The sequence below is a fragment of the Scardinius erythrophthalmus genome, assembly GCF_964197995.2.
Source record: "Scardinius erythrophthalmus genome assembly, chromosome: 17".
Taxonomy (NCBI): Eukaryota; Metazoa; Chordata; class Actinopteri; order Cypriniformes; family Leuciscidae; genus Scardinius; species Scardinius erythrophthalmus.
This window is the reverse complement of record NC_138237.1, coordinates 18,288,747-18,305,022: the sequence shown is the minus strand read 5'-3', so window position 1 is coordinate 18,305,022 and position 16,276 is coordinate 18,288,747. Positions and strand designations below refer to the sequence as shown.

The window sequence follows — 16,276 nt, the reverse complement described above, 5'->3', positions numbered from 1 at the left end:
ATTTTATATATATATATATATATATATATATATATATATATATATATATATATATATATATATATATATATACACACACATGCACACACAGACACACACACGCTAAAGGAATTTGACAATTTGACCTTCAAATAACAAATAGAAAAATGCACCCATAGTTTATGAAATTGGTTGGGAATTTGTATAAAAAAAAAAAAAGGTTTCATTCAGTTAAAATTGGATTAATTAGTGATTTTAAGCAGACTGAACCATGCTGGGTTTAAAATTTGTCGTGACACAGCAGTTGTGACCTTAACCCGATCTTAACTAGATCTTAATGTTTCCTTCGTTTGGGTTTCACAGCACTGAGGAAAGTGTGTCGTATGAATCATTGATAATGTTTTGGTGTGTAAGAAGTGCAGACCCTTAGAGGGGAGGTTGTACGCCATATTCCCATGTGTATTATCAAAAAAACAATGTTGGGGAAACCTGAATAAACCAGTAGATGAAATAAAGATCAGCATGACTTATTGACGCTCTTGTGCCTGCACTGCATTACAAACACTCTCAGTCTGCCAAAAGATACTTTTTGATTATTGAAGCCTTCAAAGTTATTTCACATTGTGGTTTGAATCCAATCAATTTCTAATCTACTGTTTCTGCTTAATGGCATTGCCGTCTCTTTGCCGTCTCTATTCCTAGACGTTAGAATATTCAATTGGTCCCAAAGACAATCCTCTTCCATTTCTTCGGAATCCTGATATTCTGGTAGGAGAGAATGACCTCACTGCTCTCAGCTACCTCCACGAGCCTGCTGTGCTCCACAACCTCAAGGTCCGCTTCCTCGAGTCCAATCACATTTACACTTACTGTGGTAAGTCGTGTTTGTGTGTGTTTTGAAGAGAATGTTTCTGATTTAATGTAGTGATGAGCAGATAGATAGATAGATAGATAGATAGATAGATAGATAGATAGATAGATAGATAGATAGATAGATAATGTTTTGAATAGATAAAACATGTATTGAAATTAATAAAACAATACATTACAATGCATCATTTAATCATATAGTTTAGATTTTTTTTTTTTAAATTCTAGCATTTTTATAAATGTCATAAGCCAATCTTGTCTCTCATTTTTTATTTAAGATAAATAGATTATTAAAGGGGTCCTATTATGCCCTTTTACAAAGTCTTGATTTTGTTTATGGGGCATTCTAGAATAGGCTTTCATGCTTGATTGTTCAAAAAACACATTATTTTTCACATATTTTACAATATTACAGTTTCTCTCTCCCCAGTCTGGCTCGAGCACACCATTGAGTTACTGTTTCGATGAAGCTCCTCCTTCTGAAATACAAAATGTGCTGTGATTGGTTAGCTTTGCAAGCACAGGTTTCACAGAAAACTATGGAAATAAAAACAGTAATTGATCATAAAACCATGGTTAATTTTCCTATGGGGCGGTGAACAAAAGTGAGAGCTTACAAAAGCTACAGTAAACACTTAATCAACACTATGTTGGCTAGCAGGTGAGCGGAGGCAAAGCTTTGCTCTTTGTTTACATCGTAGCAACAACATAAAACTTATAATTTGAACTGTTAGTAGAAAACGCAACAAAAAATAATAAGACATACTTACAATTTATGTTCCACAAACAACAGATTGCCCTGACAAAGTGGGAACTGCTCTATTTCAGGAGAAGCTTTTGTGCGTATAGCCTGCATTGTCTGGAAGCTGTTCTCAGAAAAATGTGCAGCACACAGATAAACACTGGGGTTATAATGTTCAGGCACAGTGTTTAAAATAAGTTTTAACCTCTCTTCATTCGTCAGTCTTAGGAAGGTCAAACAAATGAGTTTTGGAAACAGGGTGGAAAAAAGCGTGTCTTTGACATAGCGACAACACTGAATTCTCTATTGCCGCTCAGCCAGGCCTCGTCCTTTTTTTTGCACATTCTGTGGGTGGGACTTCTTTAAATGAGTAACATTTGACTTTTTGTTGTAGTTCTTGGAGAGGGGATTCAAATCTCCCTTTGGAGTGGACTTTGAGCTTTGTAACCTTGTAGATCTTTTTTTATGCTCAAACAGCAACATTACACACTAACTAAAGTTGAAAATTGAAAAAGCGTAATAGGACCCATTTAAGATAATAACATTTAAGTGACTTCAAATGACATGTTTAAATACCAAACTCCTTCAGTTGTTGTTCTAACCTCCCACAGATTTTGAATGTTGAATGTATGACTGTACAGAGTTTTACCCCAATTTTGATTGTAGGGAAGCTGTAAATGTTGTAATTAGGTTTCCAAGGTCAACAGGCTTTACTGGAGAGTAACAAAGACACACCTGTCCAGTCTACACTCATCACGTTTAGTGTTTCTGTTAGTAACTCTGTCCCTATGACAACATACCCATGTTAATAGGTTGTGGAATTCTGGGATTGTGTTTTATTTGTGGGTGTGTGTGTTGATTTCCACTGAGTTGTTTTGGAGAATTAGCCTAGACACATTTAGCAATGTATGTTTGAACCCAAACGCTGGATGACGTGTCCTGTTAGACAATCAAGAAGAGCGTACCTGCTGTTTTATATACAGTACGACATGCTCATATGGTCTAACAGATATTTGTGGTCTTGTCAAAAGAGCGTCCAGCTCTTGTTTGTCTTGTTTTATTGTTGGTTCCTGGTCTGCTGTGCTTTGTAATGGCTGAATGATTCCCATTATCGTCTCTGTCAGGTCACAACAATGCCCATTGACTCATAACTGCTCTTTTATGTTTTATGTCTTTTATCTTCCTTTTCACTTTCACAGACGTGTGTCTGTTTTGTGTTCTCTCTTTTAAACCGACACATCACGCATTAACGTCATTTTGCTTGCTGCGACATCATTCGATTATTGATGTCACATGATAATTATAGTCATGAACAAATATTTAAACATTTATCTGTATCATCATGATTTTGTCTGATTTAAATAATGCGATTCTGTGTATTAACTGTGTTGCACAGTTGTAGGTGTAAACCTGGTGTAAATCTCTCCTCAGGGATTGTTCTGGTGGCCATCAACCCGTACGAGCAACTGCAGATCTATGGAGAAGAAGTCATCAATGCGTACAGCGGCCAGAATATGGGGGACATGGACCCTCATATATTTGCTGTGGCAGAGGAAGCGTACAAACAGATGGCCAGGTTTGTGCTTGTTTTTCACTGTCTTATAAGATGACAAGCTAATTAAGTTTATTTGTTCAAGGTGTTATTAAAGGAGAACTCCGGTCAATTTTAACATTGAGCTAATTTTTTTGTACATTTGGAGTGCTGTCAATACAGAGAACAACGACAAAAATCGGTGTTGCCTACACCGAGTTATTCTATTTTTAAAATTTGCACCCTATTGACTTCAATGGGGCAAGTAGTAAGCCTGCTTTTTAGCCTCTTAACATCCTTTAAGTGTCATTACGAGTGCACAGAAAATGTGAGTGATTCCTTCCGAGTGAACACGGGTGAATCTGACTGCAGTAGATGTTAGAGATATTAATAAAAATGAAGTTAATTCAGCCAGCGCTCATACCTCTGTTTACATCCTGTTTTCGGTGGAAGGCCATAGTAATCGATTGTCGAGTTCACGCGCATAGGTTTAGTGCCTATGATCACGCGCGTGAACTCGACAATCGATTACTATGGCCTTCCACCGAAAACAGGATGTAAACAGAGGTATGAGCGCTGGCTGAATTAACTTCATTTTTATTAATATCTCTAACATCTACTGCAGTCAGATTCACCCGTGTTCACTCGGAAGGAATCACTCACATTTTCTGTGCACTCGTAATGACACTTAAAGGATGTTAAGAGGCTAAAAAGCAGGCTTACTACTTGCCCCATTGAAGTCAATAGGGTGCAAATTTTAAAAATAGAATAACTCGGTGTAGGCAACACCGATTTTTGTCGTTGTTCTCTGTATTGACAGCACTCCAAATGTACAAAAAAATGAGCTCAATGTTAAAATTGACCGGAGTTCTCCTTTAGGTGGTTTTTCATTGTGATAAATTTAACCCCACCCCCTCTCTCCAAAAACCCACCCTCATAAAACATCAACAAACTCAAAAACACATTGTTTCTGATTGACTAATTTTATAGAAATAAATGTTTTTAATAATTTCACTATAATATACAATATGGTTGAAAAGTTTTTGGGCCAGTTAATGTTTTTTTTTTTAAAGAAATTAATACTTTTATTCAGCAAGGACACATTAAATTGATCAAAAGCTATATGGTAAAGACATTTATAATGTTACAAAAAGTTTTTGTTTCAAATAAATGCTGTTCTTTTGAACTTTCTATTCATCAAAGAATCCTGAAAAAAGTATCATGGGTTCTGCTATAATATTAGGCAGCAGCAACTGTTTTCAATATTGAAAAGAATAAAAAAAATCAAATCAGCATATTAAAATGATTTCTGAAGACTGGAGTGATGATACTGACAATTCAGCTTTGCCATCACAGTAAATAAAAATAAATTACAATTTGAAATATATCGAAATAGAAAACAATTATTTTAAAATGTAATAATATTACTGTTGTTACTGTATTTTCATCAAATAAATGCAGCCTTGGTGAGACTTCTAAAAAAAAAAAAAATCCAATTCTTTAGAACACGAGTGTACCATTACATTCAAAATAGTATTATAAATATGATAATACTGCACCTGCTATTTTAGTAGGTATTTTTTTTTTGTAATACTTCTCTTTTCTTCGAGAACTCTTTTTGTAGTTAAAGCCACCCTGGATTACTGTCATCTCATTTTATGATTTTATGTGACTATCGATGATTTATTAAGCATTTCTCAAGAAGAGTTTGATAAGTTATTTGCATCAAATAAATGATGAAACTGTTGGTTCAGCTCTGTTGTTTTGTAAAAAAGCTCAGGTTTCAGAGCAGTGATTTTCACTGGCCGTAAACAGGGAATGACAGCACGCGCTTTGAAAGCTGTGAGTAATCTGAAAGTTCCACTCGATTTAATAATGGATAGAGTGGGCAGATAATCACAGTGCACGCAGCTTCATTCTTTGAACCTTTGTATTTATATGGTTTTTTTGTTGCTTGAAACAAAAGACAAAACCATTTGCACATCAGGTTTAAGCTTGAGCTAAACATCCCATGCTGAGACATCGTGACTTCTTAATGACTGGTGTAATGCTGAAGTCCCAAAATAAACTCAGGCGAAGGAGGAAATCCAGGTCTAGTGCATATAGACTCTGTTAAAGTCCGACCAGCGGCAACTGGTGTGGTTTTGATGAGAGATGTCAGAGTATTGGAGCATGTTAACTGCAGTCATGACAAAATGTCTGCAGCTGACAAAATGTGACTGTAAATCATACACTTTACTTTGTTAAAAACATAACAAAAACTCTCAGCCAGCATCCTCTTGTTTTAGTCGTGTACAAAGGCCATCCTGGAACCTTGTGAGGTTCCAACACACCCTTTTTTTTTTTGCTATGCACTGTAAAATGTCCCTGATCCTTGCAGTTTGAGGTTACTATATAAAATGTAATCATTATGAAATTTGATTAAATGGCTAATTATATATTTTGAGTGTGTGTGTGTGTATATATATATACATATATATATATATACATACACACACACACACACACACACACATATATATATATATATATATATATATATATATATATATACACACATTTACTCAAAACATATATTTAACATTTATATATTATATTTTGTAATTTAAGTTATTTAATATCAAAAGTATTTGCATATGATAACAAATTCAGTTACACAATTTTTTACAAAAAAATGTCATTTTCATTTTTACAAAAAAATGTCACACTGCAAAAATAAATGTGATATATATTATTCTGATCCTCCCATATTTTGGGACCAGATAAAAAGTCACAATTTTCCAAGGCCTGTCGTACTCTTTATTTTGATTTTCTTTTATAAGAGCATCAGATTGCATCATGCATCATAACATGTTTCATAGACCTCCCTTTTCTGTAAGCACCATTTGATTAGTTGAATACACTTATTTATCATGTATATCATCTCAGGTATTCATATAGACACTGATTCTGTATGTAAACCTGAACTTTTTCCTGCAGAGATGAGAAGAACCAGTCGATAATCGTGAGTGGCGAGTCTGGAGCCGGTAAAACAGTTTCGGCAAAGTATGCCATGCGCTTTTTTGCCACAGTGGGAGGTTCAGCAAATGACACCAGCATTGAAGAGAAAGTACTGGCCTCCAGCCCCATCATGGAGGTATGCCTTGACACTCCTGTTTTTTAATAATTATTGAGAGAAAAATGACCCAGGTCTCCAGATAATGTCAATGAGTTGAGAACCACTTAATTCAGACACATTACCAGAATAATCAATGTTCAATTTCATAAACTTTCATAAACAGTGTTCAATTTCATAAACTTGTGCCACCAAGTACTTCCAAAGTGTGCAGCGGCTGTAAAGGTGCCCTCGCTTCTCTGATCACTCCATCTCATTATGGCACTGGCACACTTAAGCTGTGAAATGAAACCCAAGAATCGGCAGGCCTGTGTGAACAGATAAGAGCAGAGCTGGCTTGTGTGCCCTTCAGGAAGATAATCTGTGTGCCAATGAGAGTGGCCAAATCTCACAGTCAATTTAGAGATATCATTACAGTGGGAAATGAGCACTGGTGATAGAAGGATCTCTTAGGATGCAAACCTAGAGATACTAATACTAAAGGTGACTCATAACATCCCGGCTCAGACAAACAAATAATCTGAAATCACAGTAATTACTCGTTCTAAATGATGCTGCAAACAGGATTTTAGGTTTACGCCTCCTCAAACATGTTACACCCTCTGTTATGAAACTCTCCACCCTTATGTTCTATTATGGATCAGTCATTTGTTAACCCTCCTGTTCCAGCTTATACCAACCAAAAAGTGAGTCAACCATGATTAACACTCTTTTTTTTTTTTTCTCTTCTGTGCAGGCCATTGGAAATGCAAAAACCACCCGCAATGACAACAGCAGCCGCTTTGGGAAATACATTGAGATTGGCTTTGATAGGAGATATCACATCATCGGCGCCAACATGCGAACGTATCTGCTTGAGAAGTCCAGAGTAGTATTTCAGGTGCGTCTCACACCGGAAGGAGGCTTTAAGATTTAATCGTAGCCCCTTGTGCTTTTCCATGTGCTGAACATCATTGTTTCTGCAGGCTGAGGAAGAGAGGAACTACCACATTTTCTACCAGCTCTGTGCTTCATCATCTCTGCCAGAGTTTAAAGATCTTGCCTTGTGTAAGTGACCCAGTGAACACAATGATGGTTTGGTTACTTCCCGTATGATGGTATATACAGTTTGTTTGGCAGAAATGTCACAAATATGTCTTAAAAATGTGGTCCTCGTGGCACGAGATGATCATTTTTCTGTGAGACACGATGCAACTTGTCTGCCAAATTATTGCAATGACAAATTATCTTCATTTTGGGTTTTTCTCATGAAATATTTACATGTGAATTTAATTAAATAAAATTTTGAATTACATTTAAAATAGTTAAGGTAATATAAAACATTATTAGGTTAATAAGGATAAATTAGTTAGGATAAATAATACCTATATAACACTGACAGTCTTTAAGTTTTGCTCATTCAAATTGTCCATTCACCCTCATGTTTTAGCCAGCGCAGAAGACTTTACCTTCACATCTCTCGGTGAGAACATTTTCATTGAGGGTGTGAATGATGCTGAGGACCTTGTGAAGACAAGAGAAGCTCTTACAATGCTTGGTGAGGAATACAGCTATAAAAATGACAATAACCAAGGAGTTGCATCATTATACCAAAGCCATACTGTATTTACTGATCGTAAATATTTACCATGGTTGCATTGTGTGTTGTGCAGGTGTGAAAGAGAACCATCAAATGAGCATCTTTAAGGTAATCGCCTCCATCTTGCACCTGGGGAACGTGGAAATTGTGTCAGAGAGAGATGGAGAATCCTGCCATATCACCGTAAGTAAACGACAAACAGTGTGTCTTGCTGCATGTTGTTTGTTTTAGCATACAAAGCATTAAACCGATGACTATTCTTCACTTGCCTTAGCAATCACAATCTTTTTTTTCACCTGCAGAGAGACGACATTTATCTGCATCATTTCTGTCAGCTGCTCGGTATAGAACAGGAGCAGATGGAGCACTGGCTGTGCCGCAGGAAGCTGGTGACCACTGCCGAGACCTACGTGAAGAACATGTCGTACGCCCAGGCGGTCAACGCCCGAGATGCCCTGGCCAAACACATTTACGCCCATCTCTTTGACTGGATTGTGGAGCACGTCAATAAGGCCTTGCATACATCCACTAAACAGCACTCATTCATCGGTGTGCTGGATATCTACGGGTAATGCTTGTGATTTATGAGACGGCATACTTGTAAAGATTTGGAAACTTAGCTCCCTGGGTTCTTATATACAGTACGGGAGGGTAATATGTCTCTGTGGGCCACAGGAAACCGTCTTTCATGTTTTGACCTTCCCTTAGCAGAAACCTCATTGAGTTTTTAGAGTCAGCATTTGCTTATAAGCCTTTTTGGCCATGGGACTAATTGCTTCCTCAAATAAGGGAACTTATTGATCAGCACTAGAGTAAATAAGCAGAGAAGTGCCAAGCTATAGGATGCAGAAAGAAGTGCAGAAGATGTTCAGTTTGTTTTCATTCAATGTTAACATGTCTTCATCTCTCAACAGATTTGAAACATTCGAGATCAACAGCTTTGAGCAGTTCTGTATTAACTATGCCAATGAGAAACTACAGCAACAGTTCAACTCGGTCAGTAATAGAGGATCTCTAGATCCATGTTTAGTGCCATTTGAGTCACTTCTGCTGTGCTATACATATTTAGAAATATACTATCTTATATATCATAGTATACTGGATAAATATTATAATTCTAATAAAATGTATTCTCTATTTTTTTAAAGGTAAAAAAAATCATATTAGTTTCATTTTAATAAAAAATTATTTTATATTATTTTAAATGATATTATTTGTTAAATAATAATAATAAAAATATATTTTAAATATTAAACAATAAATGAGAGTTTTCACAACAAATTGCTGAACAAAGCATATAAGTTGTAAACACTTCTGTAGCTGCTATGTATTATTTAGCCATCCATCTTATAATTGTTTAATATATTAGACAACATTTATAATAATAACACTATAATAACATTATAATGGTAATTTAACTAACAAAAGCCAGTTCCTTAACCCTTATGTGCTGTTGGGGATGTTTTCATCCACTATGGGGTATTTTTGAGTCTAAATTTGGCTATAACTTTTTCTGTGTTTCAGCAAATGGGATGATTTTTGGTGACAAATCTTATTTTGACACATATTTTGGGAAAATGCTTTGAAATTTTTCAAAAACTCAACAGTTCACTGTGGGCAAATTTACTACCCTTTCGTTATGTTTGTGGCTGAAAACAGCCACTACTTTAAACTGCTGTAAAAATTTATCAGATAAATATTTTTTTCAATTTTTTTTGCATAAATCTATTAATCAAACTCAGTCCTGCTCAAAAATACTAAATGTTTAAAAAAAATCAGGATTTTAACTCTTTAATTGCCAAATTTGTAAATGATGTCACTGATTTGGGGAAAAAACACACACAAAATGACTCATTTTCAATATAAAATGTGATTGTGGACTGGATTTTTTTTTACCTTTTATCACAGTCTTGGACATGTCAAAGATTAGAAACAACATTGGTTTTGATGCATTGTTAGTTTTTGTGCAGCATCAGATTTTAACTTTTTCTCCCTCATTTACTGTTCGTGGCTGTTTTTGCCCCATTGACTTCCATTATAACCACATTTTTTGATTGCAAAGCCATGACACCATATAATCATGCATTTTTGATTGTTGGTGGTTTTCCCTGTTGGGAAGAGGTAAAATTTGTAATTTTTACTGTTGATAACCGGGTGGCACCATTAACCCTTTAGATAGGCCTGTGCCAAAAAAAAGCTTAGTTTCTGGCTTTTACATGGAGTTATATGGAGTATAACAGCATAATAAAGTGTGTGTGTGTGTGTGTGTGTGTGTGTGTGTGTGTGTGTGTGTGTGTGTGTGTGTGTGTGTGTGTGTGTGTGTGTGTGTGTGTGTGTGTGTGTGTGTGTGTGTGTGTGTGTGTGTGTGTGTGTGTGTGTGTGTGTGTGTGTGTGTGTGTGTGTGTGTGTGAACTCACCTTGATGCGTCTGAGAAAATCAAAATATGCACCTCAGCTCTCAGAACTGCATGGAGTAAACAAAAACAAAGTGTATTTATGCACCTGCTGCCTTTTGATGGTGAGAAATGCAGACTAAACAAAAACAAAGCAAGTGGATTTAAACGCGTGCATGCAAGCCTGCTGGTCATTTGATGGTGAGAAGAGCAGCAAGCAACATGAGAAAGGGCTTGACTTGTAGTGAAGTTTTAGAGATGATTATGCAGCCTGACCCTTCCAGCGAGCTGCAGGATGTTTCGTCTTCTCCCTCTGACACCACAGACTCAGGAGAGTCAGATCCTGATTTGGATGTGGCACCCTCATCATCCTCTCTAGCTTCCACTGAAGGCGAGGAGGATTCGGAGGATCCTGGATCTGGGTGGATTGGGAGAAACGGCGAAGTGTGGTTTTCCACCAACGCGGAGACAACTCCCTTTCTTCAGCCTGCCAGAGGCGTGACTCCAGGGCCGACGCGCTATGCCTTCGCAAGGGTCCAGAACATGGATTCCGTGTTCAATCTGTTTTTTACGGAGGAGATGATTGACCTCATTGTCAGCATGACTTGCGTCAACACATACATGTTTGTACAGTCATACAAACATGTATGACTATGCCTTGTGATGGCATAGCGTGTCGGCCCTGGAGTCACGCCACTGGCAGGCTGAAGAAAGAGAGTTGTCTCCGCGTTGGTGGAAAACAACACTTCGCCGTTTCTCCCAATCCACCCAGATCCAGGATCCTCCGAATCCTCCTCGCCTTCAGTGGAAGCTAGAGTGGATGATGAGGGTGCCACATCCAAATCAGGATCTGACTCTCCTGAGTCTGTGGTGTCAGAGGGAGAAGACGATACATCCTGCAGCTCGCTGGAGGGGTCAGGCTGCATAATCATCTCTAAAACTTCACTACAAGTCAAGCCCTTTCTCATGTTGCTTGCTGCTCTTCTCACCATCAAATGACCAGCAGGCTTGCATGCACGCGTTTAAATCCACTTGCTTTGTTTTTGTTTAGTCTGCATTTCTCACCATCAAAAGGCAGCAGGTGCATAAATACACTTACTTTGTTTTTGTTTACTCCATGCAGTTCTGAGAGCTGAGGTGCATATTTTGATTTTCTCAGACGCATAGAGGTGAGTTCACACACACACACACACACACACACACACACACACACACACACACACACACACACACACACACACACACACACACACACACACACACACACACACACACACACACACACACACTTTATTATGCTGTTATACTCCATATAACTCCATGTAAAAGCCAGAAACTAAGCTTTTTTTGGCACAGGCCTATCTAAAGGGTTAATGGTGCCACCCGGTTATCAACAGTAAAAATTACAAATTTTACCTCTTCCCAACAGGGAAAACCACCAACAATCAAAAATGCATGATTATATGGTGTCATGGCTTTGCAATCAAAAAATGTGGTTATAATGGAAGTCAATGGGGCAAAAACAGCCACGAACAGTAAATGAGGGAGAAAAAGTTAAAATCTGATGCTGCACAAAAACTAACAATGCATCAAAACCAATGTTGTTTCTAATCTTTGACATGTCCAAGACTGTGATAAAAGGTAAAAAAAAAATCCAGTCCACAATCACATTTTATATTGAAAATTAGTAATTTTGTGTTTTTTTTCCTCCCAAATCAGTGACATCATTTACGAATTTGGCAATTAAAGAGTTAAAATCCTGAAATTTTTTTAAACATTTAATATTTTTGAGCAGGACTGAGGTTGATTAATAGATTAATGCAAAAAAAATTGAAAAAAATATTTATCTGATACATTTTTACAGCAGTTTAAAGTAGTGGCTGTTTTCAGCCACAAACATAACGAAAGGATGTAAATTCTAACAATGCACAAGGGTTAATAAAGTCATTTTCCACGAAGTGACATCATTTTAGAATTGCATTTCGAATTATATAGTTTATACAGTGTATAAATATTTCATTCAATAACAACAAAAGCATATTCATTTCATGTTCAAAATGTAATGCATAACAGGAATGATCTATGTGTTTGTGACTCTTGGCTGTATTTAGTTGCAATAAGTTTCATGTGTTTGATGCATTTACCTAATACATATACATAATCTGTCACTCAGCATGTGTTTAAACTGGAGCAAGAAGAGTATATGAAGGAGCAGATCCCCTGGACACTTATTGATTTCTATGATAACCAGCCGTGCATTGACCTCATTGAAGCCAAGCTTGGTATCCTGGACCTTCTTGATGAGGAGTGTAAGGTGAGCCTGAGCAGTGGAAAAAAGTTGATAAAAAGATTTTGAGAGGCATGCTGCCTAAACAACCGGAGATCTGAAGTGTTGTGTGTGTGGAAATTGGAAAACCTAGCCTATAGACACCAGAACAAGACAGAATCTAACGGGAAAAATCAGCGTAGACCTCTTCCTACAGGCTTTTGCGGGCAGGAACGGGACAAAACGTAAAAGTTTCGAGCGGGATAAAATCTAACATATCTTGGCGGAAGTGGGCGGGAGTGTTAGATAATCTTGCGGGAGTCGGATGGAAAACTCCAAGTGCTCTAATGACGCCCCAGACTAAAATGCATGTTTGAGCTGTTTTGACTGAAAGCAATTTGCACTGACAATGTCAGTGCCATTGTTTTGTTTTAAGATGCACACCAGTAATGTGTTTTTCTAAGGCACGTTTAAAAAAGCTTCCTTTAAGAAAGGAGTTTAAGAAAACTCTATCCCACGCAGACCTCTAGAACAGAGCATCTAATTTAGTTTTAAACACCCCTGCTCTTTGAAGTTGTTGAGTAGGAACCGGAGCAGCTTCAAAAGAGGGTGAACATGCTATTTCTGCTACAGGTAACCCAAATAATATTTTCAGTTCACAGTATTTTTCTTTTCTGCATCTGACAGGTTCCCAAAGGAACGGATCAAAACTGGGCGCAGAAGCTGTACAGCAAGCATTCAAGCAGCGGGCATTTCGAAAAGCCTAGGATGTCCAACAGGTCTTTCATTGTGGTCCACTTTGCAGATAAGGTGGGTTTAGCTTTTATTAAGGAGTTAAGTGCTATAATGATGTCACCAAAACCAGGCTTTCATGCTATAAATTGTAAACCCAATAGATTTTAACCCTTTAACAGGACATTTCCCCCGGTTTTAAGGTCGAGGCTTATGCCTTGTCCCAGACTAAAATGCATGTTTGAGCTGTTTTAACTGAAAGCAATTTGCACTGACATATCTTAAAATGTCAGTGCCATTGTTTTGTTTTAAAATGCACACCAGCAATGTTTTTTTATAAGGCACGTTTAAAAAAGCTTCTTTAATGCCCTAATTAAACTAAGGCCTAATCCTGGCTTAATCCAAGCCCTGTCTGTAAAACCAGGCCTTAAATTGCCTAGATGACTAGATTCCAAAATTGAACTTGAGTGACATGCATACTTTTTGTGGAGATTATAAATGTGTGTGTTGCACAGCTGGGTTTTTAGGACAAATCTGCTCACTGAAACCCAACTTGTGAGGAACTTTGTTACACAACACAAATGATTGTGTTAATAATGCATGATGAATGCAACAAAAATGGCTGATTCTTCTCCATGCCGGTTTTGGGTCACACAAATTAGGTAGCAAGTTATTTTGAGTGGTACGCGTTAAACTTGTGACATTATGTCATTCCTGGCAGGTTGAATATCAGTGTGACGGCTTCCTGGAGAAGAACAGAGACACTGTTTATGAGGAGCAGATAAACATCCTCAAGGCCAGTAAGGTGAGCAATGGGTATTTTTGGTAAGATTCAAATATTATGTTTTAAAATTGCAAAAGAATAGAAAGTTCATTAATAATAACAATAATATTAACTATTATATTAAATATAATACAATTTTCATGAACTAAATATAATGAATATGAATATAATTAACAGTTTATTATCATAATATCAAACATTTTAGATTTGACAATTTGTTATTATTAATTTAAGGTAATACCCTTAGTATATTTAGCTCAGCTCATTTATGTTACTCTTCCCTGTCCAGAATTTGCTGGAATCTGAGTTAAGTTAATTTAAAGACACCAGCACATTAGCATCTACAAGTTAAAGATCTTCCCTGCACGACAGTGTTGGAATACTGTTGCGTTAATAGTGAAGGCTTAACTTATGCATATTAAATAAGTTGTACAGAAATAATTAAACATGATATTTTACTGTTTTAATAAATAGTCTATGTGATGTCTATAACTTCAGTCTTACATCTACCACTGATCACTTAAAAGCCAAGTATGAACCGCTGGTCTAGTGGTAACGTTTTCGTTTTGAATGTGAGGATTTTTTTCTAATTAATTTAAATGATAAAGTGCCTTTTTATTTTACTTGACTAATGTTAAAATGTAATACATGTTAAAATTGTAAGGATATATTTCACTGGTGACCGACATCCTTATTAAAAATAAACTGTATTTTTGTCTGTCTTGCTGATTTAAAACAGCCAGTGAAATCCATTTCAGTGTAAAATTGTGATAGGCCAGGATACGGAGGCAAATTTTTACTTTAACTTATAACAAATGATTAATCTTAATTTCCATTACTTTAGACAACCCTGTTCAAAAGGGGCCTACTTATATAAGTAATCGGGATGCAACTCGGGAGATCATTGCTACATACACCTTTAATTTGTATTTACTTTCTTTTTTAGCATCTCTGTTTATCAGTGTCATCTAGTGTCAGACCTATAGAGCTGGTAAGTCCCGCCCATCCGTAAAACCCCACTGGACCGCTAGATTGAAAAATCGTCAATGCAAGTGAATGTGAGAAAATAATTATTTTCTGGTGCCGTTTGAATTGTGCAATGAATGTGAACATATGTTGTCTGTGAATTTTTTTATATCATTTTTCATGTTACGAGTTTGTCAGTATATTGTATGATTCTTTGGCTAGCAGTTGTGGAAAAGACATAACTACAACTCTTCGCTACTTTCAGACGGGAATCTGAAGAAAGAAAAGCCCATTTGGTTTGAATGGTGACATTTGGGTACAAAACACACAGGCATCTCAATCTGTCTCCATAGATTATCGCAGCATTAGCACCGTGATTTGACAAGTGGAGGGAAAATGTGTTATGGGGTGACGTCACATAGGCGACATGTAGTCTTTCTCGTTATGTCTTTTCCACAACTGCTAGCCAAAGAATCGTACAATATACTGTCAAACTCGTAACATGAAAAATTATATAAAAAATTCACAGACGACATATGTTCACATTCATGGCCCAGTTCAAACGGGACCAGAAAATAATTATTTTCTCACATTCACTTGCATTGACGATTTTTCAATCTAGAGGTCCAGTGGGGTTTTACGGATGGGCGGGACTTACCAGCTCTATAGTGACGGCAGTTTAATGATATCATCTCTATTCTGTCTTAGAGTGCTGAAACTTGGCAGGATCATGGTATTAGCAATGCATTGAAACACACTGTGTACCTGCCTTGCGGTGGATGCTCAGGGAGTGGATTTTAAAGGGCTTCTAAAACTGCTTTGAAGTGCTGCTGGAGTTGAATACAAATTTACACTAGTCTAGCTAGAATAAAAAAGGGGGTTTTATGCCTCTTATGTAAGATGTGATGCATCTGTAATGTCACTGAAAATTCATTTTACAGTTTAAGCAGTCAAGATTTCTTCATGTGACACTTATATAATCAAATATAACCATTTTTATTAATATTCTTGTCTTCTTGTGTCTCTACAAAAATATATTTTCTTTGTTTTGTTTTGTACAGTTCCAGCTGGTTGCAGATCTCTTCCATGATGGTAAAGATCCTGCTCCCTCAGCCACCAGCAAGACCTCCAGGATCAACGTCCGGGCCGCCAAACCTGCTCTAAAAGGCCACAACCGTGAGCACAGGAAAAGCGTGGGCACCCAGGTGAGGCTTGGTGTCTAAAGCCAGTTTTTGATGGTGGATCCACTGAAGCTGTGTTTATTATGAAGATGAGGTGATTCACATAATGATGACGAGATGAAAAATTCTCTCCCTCACA

At 37.0% G+C, this 16,276-nt stretch overlaps 1 protein-coding gene across 2 annotated transcripts in view; it reads left to right on the top strand.

The window, feature by feature from the left end:
* myo5b (myosin VB) overlaps positions 1–16,276 on the top strand; it is a 54,971-nt gene that overhangs the window by 19,851 nt on the left and 18,844 nt on the right. For both annotated transcript variants that reach the window (XM_081391563.1, XM_081391562.1), the window contains exons 3-15: positions 682–853; positions 3,023–3,167; positions 6,102–6,258; positions 6,974–7,117; positions 7,203–7,284; positions 7,667–7,774; positions 7,890–7,999; positions 8,119–8,384; positions 8,731–8,812; positions 12,382–12,522; positions 13,162–13,284; positions 13,928–14,011; positions 16,018–16,161. In XM_081391563.1, coding sequence (XP_081247689.1) covers positions 682–853; positions 3,023–3,167; positions 6,102–6,258; positions 6,974–7,117; positions 7,203–7,284; positions 7,667–7,774; positions 7,890–7,999; positions 8,119–8,384; positions 8,731–8,812; positions 12,382–12,522; positions 13,162–13,284; positions 13,928–14,011; positions 16,018–16,161 — 1,758 coding nt within the window. The remainder of the gene's footprint in view (positions 1–681; positions 854–3,022; positions 3,168–6,101; positions 6,259–6,973; positions 7,118–7,202; positions 7,285–7,666; positions 7,775–7,889; positions 8,000–8,118; positions 8,385–8,730; positions 8,813–12,381; positions 12,523–13,161; positions 13,285–13,927; positions 14,012–16,017; positions 16,162–16,276) is intronic.